At 32.6% G+C, this 20,939-nt stretch overlaps 2 protein-coding genes across 4 annotated transcripts in view; one reads left to right on the top strand and one right to left on the bottom strand.

Moving 5' to 3' along the window:
• Positions 1-5,345: 5,345 nt before the first annotated feature.
• LOC111513844 (uncharacterized) lies at positions 5,346-17,152 on the top strand. The gene is made up of 7 exons (XM_023170069.2): positions 5,346-7,157; positions 8,042-8,228; positions 9,590-9,796; positions 10,049-10,221; positions 13,543-13,706; positions 16,536-16,621; positions 16,713-17,152. Exons 1-7 carry the CDS (start codon positions 5,494-5,496, stop codon positions 17,028-17,030), a joined length of 2,799 nt encoding a protein of 932 aa, XP_023025837.2. The 5' UTR covers positions 5,346-5,493; the 3' UTR covers positions 17,031-17,152.
• A 2,746-nt stretch (positions 17,153-19,898) lies between these two features.
• pcm (5'-3' exoribonuclease pacman) overlaps positions 19,899-20,939 on the bottom strand; it is a 54,752-nt gene continuing 53,711 nt past the window's right edge. For all 3 annotated transcript variants that reach the window (XM_074173803.1, XM_074173802.1, XM_074173800.1), the window contains one exon: positions 19,899-20,270. In XM_074173803.1, coding sequence (XP_074029904.1) covers positions 20,184-20,270 — 87 coding nt within the window. In that variant the 3' untranslated portion in view covers positions 19,899-20,183. The remainder of the gene's footprint in view (positions 20,271-20,939) is intronic.

The raw sequence follows: 20,939 nt of genomic DNA, 5'->3' as shown, positions 1-20,939 counted from the left end.
CATGAAAAAGGTACCCGTTTTTGCCTGAAGGTCGTGCTTTTTGAGGGCTGGAAGTTTCTCCTTCCGAAACATTCGGAAGCGTTCTACAACATTCCAGAAAACCCCTGAACATTCTAGAATATCGTGAAATGTTCAGGAATAATGTGAAACGTTCGGGAACATCCCAAATCATTATGGGACTATCAAGGAAGTTATATGTTGTGTTATCCCCCATCCATGAAAAAGGTTTCAGAGATAGAGTCTCGATATGTTATCAGTTTTTTCTCCTCTTTTCGGACGATAATCGTCTCTCTCCAGGAGATGAAAATTCCACGACAAATATCGTCTTGCTCTGGTGGTCGAAAAGGGTTATATCAGGCTTATTAGCTTGTATGAGGCGGAGGGTGGGGAACGAATAGTCTCAATAAATTCGACACTTCTCGTTCCCCACAACGGATTCAATTTCCCCAGAGCATAAGGCAACACCGGTGTCTCGTCAATACCGTATGAGTTCCGTAGGTGGTAATAAATCATTCTTAGGGCCGCGTTATGTCGATTGATATATGTTGAGACCGCATATGCTGGACATGCTGACAGCAAGTGCACCTTGTGTCAGGATCCTCCATACCCATCACGCGACTGCGGTAGACTAAGGTGTTGAAAACACCATCCTGGCAGACAATGATGAACACCCCAGCTACCGACTTCAGGCCACTCGACCTGAGGAAAGCGAAGTTTCTGCTGGTCAGGCCCTATCCCCCGAATCCCCGATACATTCGGAGGGCGCGCCAGCAGTATCAACCAACGAAAACTCACCACACCCTGGGGTAGGTAAGTGATCATTGGGTCCAAGAATCATGTACCCTGAACAAGAGTAGTGGGCCAAGAATGACAAGAAATATTATTATTACTGAATTAATGTTAGGCGACACAGCCATTCGAACATATTAAATTCAGAACAGATAATAGAAAAGACTATTACAAAAAAATCGAAATTGAAAGTAATTTTACAATTCCAGTAATTGTCCAGAGTATTTTAGAAAGCATTATTTGTTGTAACACAGAGTATATGATCAGGCAGGCCGTTCCACTGGAAGAGAGCACGATTGCACAGGAAATATTGGCGACATCGTATTAGGAATCTTTGTTTCACTATTTTAAATGGATGTCCTTTCAGTCTTTCATCATTACTCCGCACAAAAAAGTCTAAAATTCACTGAGTAGTGTCCGTGAAGAATTTTGAATGTTTCAATAAGATTACCTCGTAATCGACGGTAGGAAAAAGAAGTTAATTTGAGTAATTGAAGGCGACCCAACGTTTACATGGTAAGTCATGGATTCGTGAGGAAAACTTGGTGATACGCCTTTGAATATGCTCAAGCACATACATGTCTTGGCAAAGTAAGGATTCCAAACTGGCATACTCGACGATTGATTTAATACAGGGGGCCACATGCGGCTCTTTGGATGTGAGCTGCGGCATTTCAGTTCCATATGCAATATTATTTATTTTATAAAAAAAACATTGAAAAATCGTTCTGAATCGATCAACGAGAATTAGGCACAATTTCTATCGCTAAAGGGACAACAACGATTTTTCAGAGCAAAATAAACCACGAAACTCTTTCGTTTCACTGCATAATACACCAAGAAGCGCTTCTTTGTGCCGAAATATATCCTGCTGAAATAATTGAGGTCATGAATTTGGTAATAAAAAGCACTCTACCATAGTCAGTTTGAAAAACTCTTAAACAAAATGGAGACTAAGTATTCCGACAATAAAGTGCGATTATTTTCCAAAGGTAAGGTGTTGAAACGTTTTGATTTGTGCATCCTCAGTGAACGAAATTAAATGAGCTGAATCTAAAACTGCAAGGAAAGGAAAACCCAGCCTTTGTTTTAGTTGAAGAATTGGTTTGTTTCGAAGAAAAATTGATTATTTTTGCTGAAGATATTCAGAGCGGTAAATTACGTCATTTTCAATTTCTGAGGCAATATCGCCATAAAACCAGTGCAACTATTGACACGAATTACTTCAGCACAGTTATAAAAAATTAAAGTTGAATTTGCTGACAGATTTCAGCAATTCAAAACCAACAAAATCACTCTAGCATTCATAGTAAATCCTCTCCACACAAATAGTAACGAATTCCACATTGAGTAATTTGGAGTTGATACTGGATCTCTAGAAATGCAATTGATCGATTCTGAAAGTAAAGCTTTGTGGAGTGGAAAATTAACAGAGTTGAAAAGCAAGTTGGAAATTCAGAAATGTATTACGTAACGCAGCAAAAGTGGACAGCTTTAAAAAATGCCGCGAGTGAGACAGTTATATTCGACGCAAGTGATAGTCTTCCAGATTGCTACAGTGAGGTGAAGAAGTTGGTATTTAGAGTGCTGACTATCTTCGGATCGACATGTTCGTGAGAGCAAGTGTTCTCTTGCATGAATATGATTAAAAGTGAAGTAAGAAGCTAACTAACAAATGAAAATTTAGAGTCGTGTTTGAAACTCAACAACAAGTTATGTGCCACATTTATCCGAATTTTTTAAAACCATGCAAATCCAACGCTCCCATTGAATTTGTTCGCCCAATTCTTTGTTATTGAAATACAAGTTAGTGTTGTGAGTAAATGTTTGTTTTAATGTGTGTTACTTAAATAATAAGTGATTGTCTGATAATACCATATATATTATCTAATTTCCTGTGAAATAACACTACTTATGTATGAATAAATAGATATTTTTCTTATGAATGGATAGATTAGTTTTTTTTATCAAAAACCTTTATTTATGCAAGTGCCATTTATTGTAGGTAAGAACATTTTTCTGGTTCTTTAAAAACTTTGAAATTTTGTAAAATGTAATTTTTGACTCTTCCGACTCAAAAGGTTGCCGACCCCTGGTATAATGTATGTTTTGTAAATTTTGGATAGTAGTTCACAATAGATATTTTCAAAAGAAACAGTCATCATGTAAGATTCAGGGTTGACTTTGAACAATTGGCAAATATTATAAATAATCGACAGTTCAATCAACAGTTTGAACTTTCGATTATAGATAATCGACAGTTTGAACTGCTGATTATCAAATAAAAAAGCTGTTTGGCCCTTCAACAATTTCGTACTAATCTAAATATTTTCTTGCAGATCTGTTATTATCGTAACAGTACGAAACGAGAACAAGTCATAGTAATGAAATGGAAGCTGTTTTGATTTCTTCGGAAAAAAAGTATAAGAAAGGAAAAGGGGGAGGAGGACAGAAAGGATTCGACTTTCAAGTTAATATTCTTGCCCTATTCGCTTTAGAAGGCCTCCATACTAATACTGAATTTGAATTATCAACTGAAAATAAGGACTGTGATAAATTTGATGATGTAGTGTACCAGAAGTCGGAAGGAGATGTTTTGATGCAGTGCAAACATAAAGAAAAAGACGTAATATCCGAAAATGACATTTTTTCTCTCAGTAGAAATGGCGATTTCAGTTTCGCCAAATATTTTATATCCTATTTGAAGTTGGCAAGAAAGTTTACTAATGCACTCTACTTTGTTTGTACAAATACCAATATAAAGATTTCAAAGTATTTGGTGGAACAAAATGAAAATACTATTCTTTCAATTGGAAAGTGTTACAAACTGAAATTGATAATTACCAAGCTTCAGACGTGCATTGAAGAATACGCTAAGCATGTTAATTATAGCGACATACCGCTAGATATAGCAGAAAAAATACCCGAGTTTGTAGACAAGTTTCATTATATTTCAAATGATGACCAATCTCTTTTTCAACACATAACCAATCTAATGAAAAATCTAGGTGAAGAATTCAAAATGGATTTTTCTACCCAACATTTCATTCAAGAAATGAATAGATGGTTTATGGAACCGAAGGGAATTTATTTGAAGAAATCACATGTCAAAGCATTCCTTTTCGAATATGTTAACCAAAAGTATGCTGAAAAACTGAAAAGCTGCAAAATCAAATTCGATCCATTAAATCTACCAGATAGTCAAATATTGCATGTAACTGTAGGTGATGATATATATTTGAAGATGGCGAGATTGTACCAGGAGTTATTGTTTAAATATAACCAAGATAATATATTAATAATGGAGCCCATCAAGAATGATTCCGGTAGTTTTATAATGATGAAACTGCTGGATATATTTGCATTATCCCGATATATATTGCTAATTATTGTCGCAAATGAATTGACTGATGACCAATTTAACGAAATAACGGATTATATTCAAAATCTTCAAAAACGCTTTACATTCAAAAAAGTTTTCTTTTTTTCGAAACAATTTTCAGATCATGAAGACGTTACTGAAATGAACTTTACAGCTAACTTCAATGACTTAGAGGATTCGTCTAAACAGGCCTTTCTTCAGGCTGATTGCAAATTTCAAGGAAATAAAATTAAAACTTCTGCGTTACTCGACTCTGCTCCAGATACTGCCAATGAAGTTTTTGATGACATACAACTAGTAAAGTTTGCTGCAAACGAACAAATTGAAATTGAACCCGTTGTTATTGATTTCTTAGGTATAACTCCTTTATATATAGAACGAGATTTAATTTATGAAACTGAGGCAATACCTGAAGGAAAGTTGGCATTGGATATTGCCAATGGAGAGAGGAAATTCATTTTGATATCTGATATAGCGGGGATGGGAAAAAGCACAATTTTGACAAGACTACACAATCTAGCAGAACAAAATACAAACGATTTTGTACTGAGAATCAACTTGAATCTCCACACCGGGACTCTCGCGGAATTCAACAAATCCAAGAACTCGTTTCTGAAGTTGGAAGATTTTATAAAAATTCCAATAAATACTTTTCAAGAAAAACTTTTTCAACTGAGACATAAAATAATATTAATGGTTGATGCTGTGGACGAAATCAGTCCAGAATACACTGAAATTGTATTGACTTTCCTCAATGCAACACTTAAACGGGACAATATCAAAACTCTTGTCGTAACAACCAGACTTCACTTGAAAAATCGATTGGAAAAACTCTTTGAAACTAAGGCGCTCGGTTTGAAACCACTATCAGAAAAGGATCAAGTTCGTTTACTTTGTAATTTTTGGAAAACTTCACTTCAACTTGAAAGTGATGACATAAAAAAGTGTACAGAATGTGCGAAAGTTTTATTGAAAAACCTCTATCAATCTATTGATTCCCAAAACTGGAGCTTGACGAGTATTCCATTGCAAACAATAATGATTGCAGATATTTTCAAGACCTGGTGTAAGGAGTCTATCGAATCTGAGCAAGAGGTTTCATTTGTCAAAAAAATTGATATGGGACTGTTATATTCTACTTTTCTGGATAAAAAAAGGAAAATTTTCATTGAAGATAAGTGCAATACCCAGGGAAATACCATAACAGAAGGACTGTGTAATAAAGAATTCGACATTTCATTAAGAATGCATCAAAAACTAGCTTTGAATGAATTAGTTGATGAAAAAAATGTCAACTGTTCAGAGTTTATCGAGATATTACAATGACTAAAATAGCTTATGAAAATATAATGAAAATAGGTATACTACATAAATTACAAGATAAAATAATTTTCATACACCAGACGTTTGCGGAATATTTTGTTGCTTTGAGTATAACAAATGAATTAATAAATGGAAATAACTCTGAAGAGTTTATTTCCTACGTTTTGGAAAAAATATTCGCAGCTGAAGAATGTGTAATAATTCGTTGTTTTTTGGAATACCTGCTGAAAGATGCAAAACTACCCGAAAATATTTTTTCAGCATTCAGGCATACAATTAGGGATATGGCATTCAGTGATAAAATAATAAACTTCAAATGTTTGTCCGAAGAAGGCTGTTTTCAAACCCTGAAAATAATTTTTGAAAAAAACAGTTTCAGCAAAGTTGTTTTAGAAGTCCGGGATAAATTTGAAAGGACTGCAATTCATCATGCAGTTGAACATTTGCCGGTTGTGGAATTCTTGGTGGGCTTGGAAATAGACGTGAATAAGGAAGACAATCTAGGTCGAACAGCCTTGCATTTGGCGGCAGTGAAAAATCAAGTTGAAGTTGTAAAGTTTTTGCTGGCAAATAAAGCTGATATCGGGGCTACTGACAATTTTGGAAATTCTCTACTACACTTTGCGTCCGTGGTCGACTCTGTCGAATTAGCTCAGTTTTCTTTAAAGAATGGAACTGATTTGAATGCCAACAATTTTGACAGCTGGACTGCCTTGCATACTGCAGCGCTTCATAATAGCATAAATGTCATCAGAATCTTAGTAAAAAATGGGTGCAATCTCAATAAAAAAACCAATAGGCGTCAAACGGCTCTTCACTTTGCAACTGTGTCAAATGAAAATGATGAATCAAAAACACTAGCCACTACACAATATTTAGTCTCTCTTGGTGCTGATACAAATGTTAGAGACTGTTATGGTAGAACAGCGTTATTTCCAGCTATGTCACATCATAGTCCTGCAGTCGCTCAGTTCTTAGTTGACCAGGGATGTGATATTAATGTAGCAGATAACAATGGAGTAACATTATTACACTGTGCTGCAGAAGAAGATTCGCTCAAGTTAGTGAAATATCTCATTGGGAAAAATGTAGATATACAAAGAAGAGACAACTCAGGTCGAACTGCTCTTCATTACGCTGCGAAAAATGATTCGATTCACGTAGTCGAGTTTTTAGTTGACCAAGGAATTGACATCAATGTTTCAGATAATAATGGTATTACTATTCTGCATGTTGTCGCTAAAAGTAGATCTATTGAAATGATTAATTTCTTGATCGATAAGAAATGTAACATCCACAAAAGAGATAATCAAGGTCAAACTTTAATTCATTTTGCTATATTAGGAAGTGGAACTGTAGACTTAGTCAAATTTATAGTTGAACGTGGCTGCAATATCCATTATAAAGACAATGAAGGAGTTACTGTACTTCATCGAGCAGCTGAAAAAGGATCCATTGAAATAATTGAATACCTATTTGGAGAGAAAGGAATGACAGATTGCCGAGACGATAATGGCAAAAGTGTTCTGCATTATGCTATATCTACTCGAAATTCATTGAAATTAATTAATTTTTATTTGAATGCGGATGCAACGTCAATGCTAAGGATAATAACGGAGTATCGCCGCTCCATTTGGCAACGGAAAAAGGTCGCTTTGATATAGTAGAATATTTGATTACACAAGGAGCATTAGTTAATGCTAGAAATTACGAAGGTGAAAATGCTCTTCATTCAGCTTTTTCTTCGTCAAACCACATCGACTTGCATCTTGTTAAATTTTTAATTGACCATGGTTGTGATGCCGAAGCAAAAGATAATCGTGGTTGTACGCTGCTACACCGAGCTGCTAAGAGAGGTGCGTTGGAGATAACAAGATACTTAATAGATGTGAAAGGTGTCCAGGACAGCAGAGACCAAAACGGAAAGAATGTTTTGTTTTATGCAATTCGTAGCAATAAAACAGACATTTTACAATTTCTAATAGGCAAAGGATTCGATGTATCTGTGACAGATCAGGAGGGTAGGTCGTTAATCCATACAGCTGCTGAATTTGATTCGTGTGACACCGTTCACTACTTATGGAAAAAACGATTGAATTTGAATACGACGGATTCGAATGGCCGCACTGCATTACATGTTGCAATCTTGAACAACAGCATTCGTGTTGCAAAAATACTAATTAGTTTAGGGGTAATTACATACATCAGAGATAATTTCAATGAAACTCCTCTTGATATTGCTATTAGAAATGGATCGCAGATTGTACCTTACCTTATTTCCCATAAAACATATCCTCAACAATACAAGTAATGCCCGTCTAGACAAAGTTATTACAGAGGAAGATGTGCGATATATTTATATTAAGCACAACCAAAGCTATATTCTATGTACGAGAAATTTTAGGAAACAATATGTTGTGAACGTCCAATTGTATCTACCTAGACATTTTCACTGGAGGATGCCAATCTCAAGTTCTAAACGCATTCGAACGATACACCCATCCTTTGTTTTTTAGCAGGCCATGAAAACAAATGTTGATTTGACATTTCTCTGCATTTCTTCCCGTATGTAGGTGAGATAAACAAGGCGTTATTTTGTATTAAGATGAATTCAAACCTCAAACATGCTGTGGAAGAGCTCAAGAAAAATTTCAGGGATCAAGAATTCGCATTTGATTACGTAGATATGGAAAAGTGTCTTCGGGAGTTCAAAACAGAGCTTTATATCAAGAGGGTGAGTAAAGAAACTCCATGAATTCATAGTTATTTACTCTGAAAGATATCATTTGATGAATATTAGGGCTACTTACCAGAATTTCTCTACGTTAAAAATATAATTTGTTTTCAGTTTTTTTTATATTGACCGTTGAAGGCACTGTTTATTGTTTATTGAAAATATAATTTATTTTTGAAGCTCTGTATTCTTCAGAATCATATGCAGAGTATTCATGCCATCCAAAAAATTAACATATAAGTACTGGGTGTTGCCAATATTCCAGACATATTTTGGTGTAAAATTTATATCAGAAGTCTCCAAAATGATTTCAATAAATTGGAATTTTTTAACGAGAAGTTTGTTATTCGGCAAATAATTTGAGAAAAATGAATAAAATTTTTAGGTTTAGTGATACCTATTTTCAAAAATGATTTCCTGAAATATTCTTTGCTGAATGCATCGATATAAGGAAAAATGTCAATTCTCATTTGTTTGAAAGTTCAATGTTTGAATATATGAACAAAGTACGTAGATGAATAACCTCGTATTTATTAACAATAGCCTATCCGTAAGTCGCGTAGGAATATTCTTTTATTTTCGACTTCACTGATATTCAGAATTTTGATAAAAAATGTCTTATACGAATATGTTTCGATTATGATATTTATGTATAGGTATCATATATAAATTACTGGAAGAGTTTGCATTGAAGGAATGTTGTCTTATTTTCGTGAGATTATGTGAATTAGTTAAGTGTGGCAATTCATTTTTTATTTCAGTCCCTTGTATCTGAGAGTATTGGTGAGTTTTATTCGATTTACCTACATTTTCATTCAAGTTGTCTCAGTAGAGATGTAGTTATTGTCATAATCACAATATCAAATCAAACCTGTGAATTCCTGTAGAAGCATTTAAGAAAAGTTTCAATAGGTATTTAGTTACAATTATATTTAAATATTCGACTCCATTGGTTCAATTTGATTAGGACACTGACATTGATTGAAATTGTGAGAATTATGCATAATTAGGCTCCGAAAGTTTCGTATGATTCGAAAATAATTAGGAACATGGTTGTTAGTTTCATCGCTGTCGAGAAGAAGCGTTATATCGCTAGAAAACTCTGTTTTGGAGACCTAGCCTTAAATTTTTTTATCATTTTATGGGTTTGGAGGAAATAATCCGACAACTCTTCCAGATATCTGTTTCTTTCAAATTGTTGTTGCTTTTACAGGTTATGGTACCAAAAATAATCATTTTCTTATTTTCATTCAGTTAAAAATTCAGAATCACCAAGACCGTTGGAGATTTTTTTCGTAACTGAATAAACAAAGGCTTTCCAATTCCATTTTATGTGATAGTGATTGATTTCAATTCCACAGGAAGAAGTAAAGCAACTGAGAAATGATTTGGAATCAGCAAATTTTGAAATAAAGGAATTGAAGAAGGCTTATGATACAGTAAATACACTTCATGAAGAGAAAACATTCAATCTGAATCTACTGATGAATAAATCTGGAAATCAGGAAAAGGAGTTGCTAGAGAAACGCGACTCTCTTATGACTCTTCAAATGCAACATAAAATGACCGTAAGTTAATGAATTCCATTATAACTTGGCAATGCAGGCTTATTCTCAAACAACTAAAAAATAAATTGAAATCAAACGATTCGGAGGAAATCAAAATCTCTAGTTTTTCAATGGGATAAAATTTAATCAAATCAATTACAAAATTGCTGAATAGAAAATTCAACATTTTCTTTTGAATCTGGTGTGATAGATGAAAAACAAATGAAGTATTACTGAAAAACGAGAGGAAGCAAGCATCATTATTTTTTGTAGGTGGCAGAAATTGAAATACTGAAGGAAAAACTTCAAAACAGCGAATCCGAAAAACATGAATTTACCAGAAAATTGGAAAATTTTGAAGCCAAACAACGCCATGACTTCATTTACCATAATGCAATCATGAAGCGTGAGACTAATCTGAGGAGTATGATGGAAGAAATGAATGTGTGAGTAGTGAAAAGAGTTGTGCAGACGTAAAAATTCCCCTCACTCACTTGGAGCTCACTCCAATTTATCCCAATAAATGTTCATAATCTGTTCAGAAAGTAATTCTGAAAAAGGTAGTAGATATTGGTTATGTTGAAGATTTGGTGAATTCTGAATATGGAAATTTGCTTCAAACGCTTTTTCATTTTGAAAATTAATAGACATTGATTGTGATCGATCTTGAACAATTTGAAACGAGACTGTAATATTTTGTTGCGAGATGAACGAAATTGTGTTGTAATATACTATTTTGAGGTCGATTATGTGTCAACAAGGACAGCTCACATTTATGATTCTGTTGCCTGGTCACAACCTTCAAAAAATTCAGTTGCCTCATACACAGAAGGGCAGTCTCATAATAAAGATCATCTGTTGCATAGTCAACAGGAAGTAAGTGAGATATTTTCTTTGGTAAGTAGAACTTGAAACCTTTGCAAGAAATGTAACTATTGAAAACACTTTCCCTTACCAGAAAAAAATCAGAAGATGACTTAAACTGTTTTAGTCATCTAGTAATTTTGTTCTGGTGAGAGAAAAGTGTTTTCAATGGATTGAGCTATTTCAACTGAACCGTTTTTTGTAAACCTAAACAAATTCAATTGATAGCTATTGCATTCCTTTAAAATATCCGCGAATTCATAAATAAACTCACGGATGGTGAAATAATTTCCACATAGGTCAGATTCAGTCACTTAGAACATATTATTTGTGGTATTGAAATTAATCAAAATGGGAAGACTCAATAACATTTTTCGAGAAAGAATTTTGTACTGCATCACTGAAATTTATTTTTAGAATTCCAGATAGTTTATATATAAAGACTATATTAGTAATAATTGATTATAGATAATTATTGTATATACGAAGTCAATAGTCAATAAATAGTTACCGAACGTCGGCATTTTCTTTGTATGGCATGGGCGGCGTGGTATAATTCACGAGGTCTAATCATTATTTTTATGTGGTAGGTTTTATATGATAAAACCTACCACATAACCAGACCCGATACATTAGTCTTTCATTTATCTGTTCGGAATGTCTTCGTATAGACTATACTCAATTTTTCGCATTTAATTGATTTCTAATTTCCTTATTAACGATCATTACTTTTTTCCAAAATTGAATGGAACTATTTGAAACTTGAATAAAATCTACACTAAAACTTAGTAGTTCAGTTTAAAGTAAACATTTCTTCATAACAGGTGTGACAGGTAAAACCTGTTGTGAAAATCTTACTGTATTCCTCCTAAGGATACTCTGCCTTAAGAAAAGTCAATAACTTCAGAAACATATTTGAAACATTAAAATCAGTTCAAGATTATGTTTTTAGAGATAACTTGAAGAAGTAGTCATAAATGGATATTTGACAGTTAGCATAATATTGTAACGAATTAAAGAATTTAACTATCTTAAACAAATTCATTTCTAACAATATTTCACTATCACAACTAATTTATATTCAACACTTAGCAACTAACGCTTAATGTATCTTCACTATTCGAATTCTTTGTTTAACTGCTTGATTCGCTTTCTGAATACAGACTGCTGTTTCTGGACGAGAAGTCGGCCTTTTATATCGGTAACGATGGCTCTAGATTTCTCTAGTGGTTTCGGTACTCATCTATACTTTTCGTGGTGAGTCATGTGTTTATTCGCTGGCTGGGATATCGGTCAGGGCCGGATTCAGATTCGTTACAATATACATATTATGTATACTGGGTGCATTGGCGTAACTAGGATTAAAGTCTAGGTAATTTATATACCTAGTAGTAGTAGCCCCCATGCTAATATATCATATCGCAAATGACTTTTAGCTAGAGAAGAATAGAGAGTTCTCATTTGATATTCATCTAACATTTTCACAACGTTGTTTACTTGGAAATTCCAAGATATTTCATGTATGGTTTTCATGAAAGAGTTGGGGTTGTGTCAATCTCCACAATATCTAGTGTTTTGTAGTCTGGCAAGTATTGAGGATAGGAAATGAAGAACAAAAAGGGTTTACAGAGGGTAGACGATCATTAAACCAATATAAATATATGTTTTTCAGCTTTTGATTTTAGATTTTCCCAAGAATCTGTTTTGTTTTAATACAACTGTATCATCAGCAAAATATTTGGGCGTCTTTGTTAATTGTGAACAGCAAATGGCCTAAAACCGTTCCCCTAGAAACACTAAATCTAATATCTTCTTCTGAGCTGAACTATTTACAGTTTCAACTTGTTGTTTCCTATCCGACAAGTAACTATTGAATAATTTGGATTTGGTTTCTTTAAAACCAATGCTCTTGTATACATTCATGGACTTACTACGCACAAAGTATCGAAGGCTTTACGGTGGTCACCAAAAATACCCAATATAGGAATGTTTTCATCAACACATTAACAAAAAATTGATGAATGTAGCCATTACTACGTGGTAGGAAATCAAAATGAAGAAAAGAGAAATGAAACTTTCTATGTTTTTACCACTTATTTGTAACTAACGTTACTGCAGTTTATTGCTGTTTAGAGGACGAAACTGCAGTAACGTTAGTTACAAATAAAAGTGGTAAAAAACATAGAAAGTTTCATTTCTCTTTTCTACATTAATAAACGTTGCAATAACATTTGCGAAAGATTTGTAATGTTCGTTTGTAATTATTGATTTAGAGACGGTCCCCACTTTCGAAAAGAGATTTCACTTGCTCAGTTGTTGCTGAGACTTCAAAATATAACTTTCGGGTCTACCAGCCTGGATGTTTTTCTCTTTAGAATAAGAAGTGCTTGCAAGGAAATTATACCAGAAACATCATGTAAGAAATAAATTTATGAACAGAGAAAGTGAATGATGGACTTTTTGAACATTTATCGAGATAAACTTGAGTTTTTAATAACATCTTTATTGAAATTTTAATATTGTTTTTCTTCAAAATCATGATGCGAATATAAAACTGCAGGAAAGACTTCAAAGAATTAACCAGTGGTGTAGGTATAGAGAATTCGAATACCAAAAATGAGGAACCATTTCCATTTGGAAAAAAAGTTGATAGCGCCCTCTCGGTGATGAGTGAGGTCTTCACGATATTGTTTTTTCATCAAAAAGTACTTATTAAAAATGAAGCCTTTCTCGTAAACTTTGTTTTTAACATCAAGTCCTGTTAGAAGGTGGGGGCTTTTTATGTCCGACCTGTATATATGTTCCATTAAAAAAGATTACCGTACATGATATTGAGTGTTTGAAAATACCTAATTTCACATTTATAACAGGAATTATACCAGTCTTATGGTAATTTTTTTCAGGATGATGGCGAAACTTAAAAAAGATCATACCGAAATCATGGAGCTCTCAAATCAAACAAAATTTGCAGAAGAATTAACAGAAAAAATTCAACACCTTTCCAGAAACTATGAAAAACTTAAGGAGGAGAAGGAAAATTTCGAGGAACTTTATATCAAAATAAGTGGTTTGTTAATGAAATTATTTTTTCGTTATTTCAATAAATTAAAAATTTTGAAATTAGTAACTAAAATATATTGAACTGAAATATTGTCATTAGTTCTGAAAAAAATATTCCAAACTAATAACAATGTGAGGATACAATTTTAAAACTAGTTGTTGATACTGGAAAATCTTAATAAAATCCGTGATGTGTTGAAAAAATATGTTTTTTCGTTAAGCAGATGTTGCTCCATACGAACGACAACCCTCAAAAGTATAAACTTGTGCGAGCTAAGAATTAACGAGGTATCAATTTTTAGCGTGCGATTCCTAGCACGGGTGGAAAATAAAAGTGATGATGTTCAGAGCCATTTCCAAACGTGAGAATGGAAGGTGTATGTCAAGTGTATGTCATTTATATACCTTATCAGATACTGAAAAAGTTTGTTTTAATTGATGTACACTAATAGTTGAGAAACACAGAAACATGGTACACATCATTCATTATGAATATAAAAACAATACTTTACTGTTCAGAACGATTTCCCCACAAAAAAGAGTAAATTTGAATTGTTCATGGGATCCGAAGTAATTTAATGAAAATATTTTCACCATATCCCATTACATAATCTGAGATAATCTGAAAGCAAATTTGATGTTATCATTGGGAAACAGCCGTGGTCCAATTGTACCTGAATACCTAATTCATTCAGCCTAGATTGAACCATCCAATTTGTTCCCAATTAAAATTAGGATGGGCAAATCATGGACCACTCAAGACAGATGAACCTCTCCTAGAAATTTATCATATTAATTATACCGGTGTAACTTAATCGATGCTGAGTTACATATCACAGCAGAATACAATTTCAAATAAAACAATTTCCGAATGAAAGAAAATACTTGACAAAACGTCAACTATCACAGGCAATTATGAAATAATAACAGAACTTTCTGAAACTACTAGAGTTTATGGAAAAAGCAGATCGACTTGCAAATAATAAATTGAAAACAAAATTCAACAGAGATCTCACGTGGACCATTACCTACTTCAAAAAAAGTACATGCAGGTACTACAGGTGAAAGTAGAGTAAAAGCACAAAGAAATTTGGAAGAAGGAAAAACGGGATTGATGTACCAGATGAAAATCAAAATGACTATTAAATACAATTGCATTCTCAAAATAATACAGATATCGTAAAACAAGCTTAACTGAATAGAAAAGATATACCTACTACTCAGAGACAATTAGTGAGGTGACAGATGGAGATGTGTATACTCAACAGACACCAAAATCAAATCGTTTTTCCAAGCAAAGACCAAGTCACTGGTAATATCATTATAAAAAGCTGAAAATTTTTCTATAACTTCAACTGAAGGGGGTATATTTTCAGGACAAATTAATTTTTGGGAAATAAAAGTTTTGTATTTCCACTTCTCCATCTTTATACAAAAAAAAGGAGGAATCTTCCAAAGAAAGGAAGGAAGCAATTAATTTCAAAAGATGTGTAGATCATACACAGAAGTAATTTTCACACAAACTGAATGAAAAATACTTTTGAAAGAATTACTACTGTAGAAAAAAACACTTTTTCTTTATTCAGTTTGTATTCCAAACATTCTTTATGAAATAACCTTTTTTCAAACTTTGTATCATGGCCGACAAACGACAAACGGTAACGATCTGCACATGTGGGAGGATTATTGCATAACTTTTGCTCTCACGTGTAATATTTCACGTGCCCAACTGAATTTGTCAATTCGCTGACGTAATTCGTGTAAAGAAAAAATTTAGGAATGAAAAAAAAGATAGTCATGACTAAGAATCAATATGATAAAATACTCATAGTATTCAACAGTATTGCTAATATACTCGTTGTATCAGCTAGCAAATTCTTCAATGCCTTTTAAAATTGTAGGATGCTCAAGTTTGCAGACCTTACTACTAATGGTATGTGATGGAATAATTTATCATCATTATTGTGTATGGAATCTTTGATTAACTTTGAAGAGGGAATTAGGAGACTGAAACTATAATAGCTCTTACCATATTTATGTTTGGCATTAAGGCAAACTGTCTACAGAAAAAACAGTCCAACGACTACTAAAATTTTATCGACAGGGAAAAACTGAAAGAATGGTGTTTTTTTTTCAATTTTTACCCTGTACACTGAGTTGGAAGGTATTAGCCGTCCCATACTTATGAATGAATTGTTAATATTCCAAGATATAAAGATATATTTCTAAAACTGAGTTAATAAAATAACAATGTTGAAGATATTTCTATTATGAATACTAGAAATTGTATAACTCCAGTTAAATTGATAAAATATCATTCAAAAATCTAAATTTCATTACAATCATTCAGTGTGAATAACCAGTTTCTTCCTTCAAACTACACATCTTTTTACTTCAGAGGGTATGAAATATTTCAAGATATTTCTTGATAAATTAATTTTGAATTGGCCAGTGTCAAAGACTGAAACACAATACTGTGGGTGAGGAAAAATTTCAACTATCAAGTTGGTTCCTAGATTTGAAAAGCTCTTATATAAGGCTGAAATATTTACTAGTAATATTGATAACACAAGGACCTCATACTAATGATAAAATCAAAAATATATTCCCTAGTTCAACATTTTGGAATAAATGAGTTGAGTATACTACAATCCATTGTCTAGTCTACTCACATAAAACATTGTTTGATTATAATTCTTGGAAAAAAAGTAATGCTTGTTCTTCAAAAGCTCGCAGTTTTGAAATGTGATCTATCAAATAAGTATTAGTTATCATTCCAAGAACCCAATAAATTTTTTAAATATATGTTTGTGTTTACGATTCATCTTTCTTCTAGCAAAATGTGAAAAACTTCAAGAATTCATGGCCCCCAGGAGTGAAATACATGAGCCCAATTTGATAACCAAAATAATTTTCAACCATGTGAGTGTGAAAATATTTGCATTGCTGATATACACTATCAAATTTTTAATCGTTATGATGATGAAATTAAAAAATATTTTATAATTTTCAGTGGAAAACAAATAGAGCAAGATACTCAGAAAAAATCAATGAGATGGATGAAATTTTAACAAAAATTACGGAGTCATACAATTCTGAAAAGACCACAAATATTCAGTTGATTTTTCGCAATGAAGAACTTACAGAGTTGTTACAGAAGGCCAATTATCACATTAAAAATTTAGATTGTGAAAATGAACGGTTAAAGGAATCCCATCTCATAATGACAGAAGAGTTGAAGACAAAAATTGAACAGTTAGAAGAAAGAATGAGAAAGTCAGGGATCAGCGAAATTACTGAAATCAAGGATGAACCGATAGAAATAGATTGATAGTAAATCTCATCACTGTTATTATATTCTTGTTGTGAATTGTGCATTTGTTTCATTTGGACTCTACAATGAAATGAAGATTGACGATTTTCTTAATAAAAATGTATATTCTTTAAAGTTTATCAAGTCATTTTTAAATTGGCAGGAACTTCAACAAAAACGCCTTTCAAGCACAAAGTGCACTTTTCCCAACACTCTTCTTGTTAACCAAGCCGATGTTAACAGGAAAAAATCTATCCAGGTTCTCATTGGAACTTCTCAAAAGGTCGTCATTCATAAGACATACTCTAAGATGTAGCTTAAAATTGAATTGACAAATTTAATTTTCAAACACACTAGAACTAAAATATTCATGACGACCGGTTTATCAATTATATCGGCCTCATCATCAGAACATAATTACAGCGATTTTGGATTTGTTTAAGGCCATGACCATGAAATTTTTCTTTTTTTTAGGCATCGGATTTATGATCACACATTGGTATATACGACCTACATAATTTTTCAGGGCAATGATACATAAATAACCTTTTGCCTCATTAAAAATCCATATATTTTATCACAAAATATTACCTATGGTTACAATATTCATCAGCACTTCATTGGAAATTCCTTTTATAGTAAAAACAATCCGCTTCATATTTTTTAAATCTCCCCTTTCAATCTCTCACAGTATAAAAAAAAACTAATCAATACAGTTTATTGTATGATTTTCACTATAAGGGTTTTACAAAAACCGCGACACACGCATAACTCAGTTATGCTTGAAGAAGCTATTGTATAGCGAAACACGTGTCGCGGTTTTTGTAAAACCCTTTAATAGTGAAAATCAATAAATAAACTGTATTGATTAGTTTTTTAATATGGATTTTCATCAAGTATCGGCAAGTTCCATTCAATTCTCTCACAGTATGTTGAAATTAAACATTATTGGAGAAATATTTGACTATCTCCACTAATACATCTTGTACTATTAATGCTGATGTCCTGAATATTTATTATGTTATAAAAGGTGAAGATAACAATAAATTATTGAACATTTTCAATTGATTGTGTAACGCTCCCTTCTGAATATTACTTTATGCTCAGTGATGCCGTTTAAAAAAAAACAGATCATCATTGTTTATGAATATCATCACTGATTACACCATTCAGCATTAGTACTAGTTTTGTTTTGACTTGAAAAAACCAATATGAAAATCTTAATGAACAATGGGATTTATAGACATAACATCTCCCTATAAATAAAATAAAATGAATAGTGTGAAAGACAAGACAGGAATCAGTAGACTGAATGTATAATTTTAGTATGATTTGCACAAAAAATTAAGAATGAAGAATAAATACCTAATAAATAAACTATCAATTGATAAGAATAAATGAGAATAAATCATGAATTACAAGAAATATGAAAGAATTTCTTGCTGGATATTGGATCTGACTTAGCAAAAAGAAGAAGAGATAGATAATATATTTTTGGGTATAATTTGCATTGCCTGGTTCAATTCGTGAAAGGATAAACTAGTTAATGAATCTTTGATCCTAGCTTTGAGAAAGTACATGGATTAACCTTCTTGTTGAATGTATATTTAGCGGAAATGGCTTTCATTTTCGCGGGTAATTGATTGTAAAGTTTCGGTCTGAATAATTTCTTTGATTTATATTCATTTATAGTATATGTGCTGCGGTTTTGTAAACTGTCTAGTTGAAACCTCTCAATACTTGAATATGTTGTTATGGATTTTTATGAAGTATCAGCCAATTCCATCATATAAAATGTGAGTATCTATCTATCTAAAGACTATACAAAACAAAAATATGTCCTTGATCTTTAAAAAAAGTCGCTAAGTAGAACAAACCAATGCATTGATTGCAACGTTTCTTCATCAAGTGTGTAGCATCGGATTGTCAGGCCGTTTGAATTTTTTTTCTTGCGTGAAAGTTTCAATTCAAAAACCAGTGTTCTGCTGTTTCATCATTTTCTAAACAGAAACAACATGCACTGTCCAAGTCTCTTCTTATGATGATTCGGATAACAGAATTGTTAATAGATCTTTTAGGCAACGTACTTCATTCCTGCAGTAGTCTTACAATTGTTTGATAACATACTTTGAAGGGTGAATAAATGCCCTGGAAGGTATTGCCAGCAGTTTGAAACTCTTTGTGAGGTCAAGGTGTTCATTATTGTTTGTCAAATTCTAAACCAAAGCCGACGACACATTCTGGTCCGATGAAACCTCATGCAGTGCCCTCCCTTAAATGGGAGTCTGCAACTTTGTTACCTTCCAGGTGATTGTAGCGTGGAATCCAGAGGCAGTTTGTAGAGTCTTTTTGGGAGTTCACTACCAACTCAGATGTTTCTCCTTGAGAGGCAAGAGCATATGAGATTGGTTTCTGTCAATATCTTCACACACAAACCGGTAGATCCTATGCAGGCTGATAACTCTTTCCTGGGATTCGACTGTATACACCTGTACCAGAAACTGAAGGTGTTTCTGATTTTTCTACAAACCAACAATTTTCTGCCCTCAATTATTCCTCCTCCTGGGCTAAACTCGATGGTTTAGCCCAAGAGGAAGTGCATACTGAGTTTGCACTTTCAAACTTCTTATATTTTTCTTAACGATTGCTTATTAAAACCGTTATACTAAAACTGTTGAAAATGAAGCCATATTTAACTATGCATAATTCAGTGTATAATGCATACATGTCTTGTAATTGGATGTTTTATATCTATTTTTTGAAAATAAATAGTAAGAATAAATCTTGAATAGATACTGTGGATTTGAAAAATGTTTAAGCTAATTACTTACCATGGTTGTGAAACTGATAATCTCACAAAACTGAAAAGAAAAATATAACAAAATGTTGAAAATTTATAAATTTTTTTGTATATTACTAAACTGCAATCATCACAGTTACTTTCAACAAAATATAATCTTTTCTATAAAACAATACAGTAAGTTCAGTAAATCATTGAGAAGAGAAAGAGCAGAAAAGATAGAAATAGTTTTGAACATCTCTCTTCCACATTTCTCATAAATAAAATTATCCATTTAGTTCTTATTTTGAAAAATTCACATAAAAGATAAACAAATACAAATGTGTTATCATTTAAATTTGAATTGTCAGATCTTTCGTAATAGTATCAGTTCATTTCTTGTTTAGAAAATTAGCAGCGATTCTCGTTTTTCTCTGCTTTTTTGGCTTATTCTTTTTCATTTCTGCCAAAGTTGGTTCCTGAAATTAAAAATAAAGTTACTAATACATTTCATTAAGGAAACTTTCCAACATATTCTTGTTATTCTTTACCAAATGACATGTAAAAATGTCACATTGAAAGGGAGTCAATCATCTGCTATATTTAATAGTTCCTAACCGTCCTAAATAACACGTCATTGTTCAATTTCATGAGTTGTTCACTTCAGGGGCTCTTTTCGCATACTGCAGTTATGCAGTATGTTGAAGAAGCAGAAATTTACTCTTTGAAAGTGGACTAAACCAAGTTGTGCAATCAATGTCATAAAAATTTTAAATAATTTTTTGTAGAAAGATTATACTCTTTGGAAAATACAATTTATAGTTTTCACTTCTGTGTATATACAAAATTGGGAGCGTTCAAAAACTGGTAGAATATCTCAACAAATTTCAATGGAAAATCTTCTGTACTGTTTGAATGACCATTCTTTCATGATTTTTGAAAATTTTATACTGTTATTTTTTTTTAATTTCTAACATTTATTCAGTTGATGATTTAATATCAAATATTCACTTAACAACTACTAATGAAATTTATTGATGTTCTTTTGATCAACATTTTCTATATAATATAATAGAAGTAGAAAGACAAGGTTGGATAATGGAAGTATTTCTCTTGTCACTACAAAAACCAACAATATCTTTCAGTCT

Source organism: Leptinotarsa decemlineata, unplaced genomic scaffold, assembly GCF_025532065.1.
Source record: "Leptinotarsa decemlineata unplaced genomic scaffold, Ldec_3_MD MMD2_tig00000505_RagTag_RagTag, whole genome shotgun sequence".
Classification (NCBI taxonomy): domain Eukaryota; kingdom Metazoa; phylum Arthropoda; class Insecta; order Coleoptera; family Chrysomelidae; genus Leptinotarsa; species Leptinotarsa decemlineata.
Note: the sequence above shows the minus strand (reverse complement) of the source record. Positions and strands in the feature narration are given on the sequence as shown.

What these genes read in the sequence shown, in the direction of transcription:
- LOC111513844 (XM_023170069.2), top strand. Translation starts at nt 5,494, where the DNA reads ATGACTAAAATAGCTTATGAAAATATAATGAAAATAGGTATACTACAT. An exon ending in CAGAGCTTTATATCAAGAGG is followed by an intron (nt 8,229 to 9,589) that starts GTGAGTAAAGAA and finishes TCAATTCCACAG; the next exon opens with GAAGAAGTAAAGCAACTGAG. An exon ending in ACTTTATATCAAAATAAGTG is followed by an intron (nt 13,707 to 16,535) that starts GTTTGTTAATGA and finishes TCTTTCTTCTAG; the next exon opens with CAAAATGTGAAAAACTTCAA.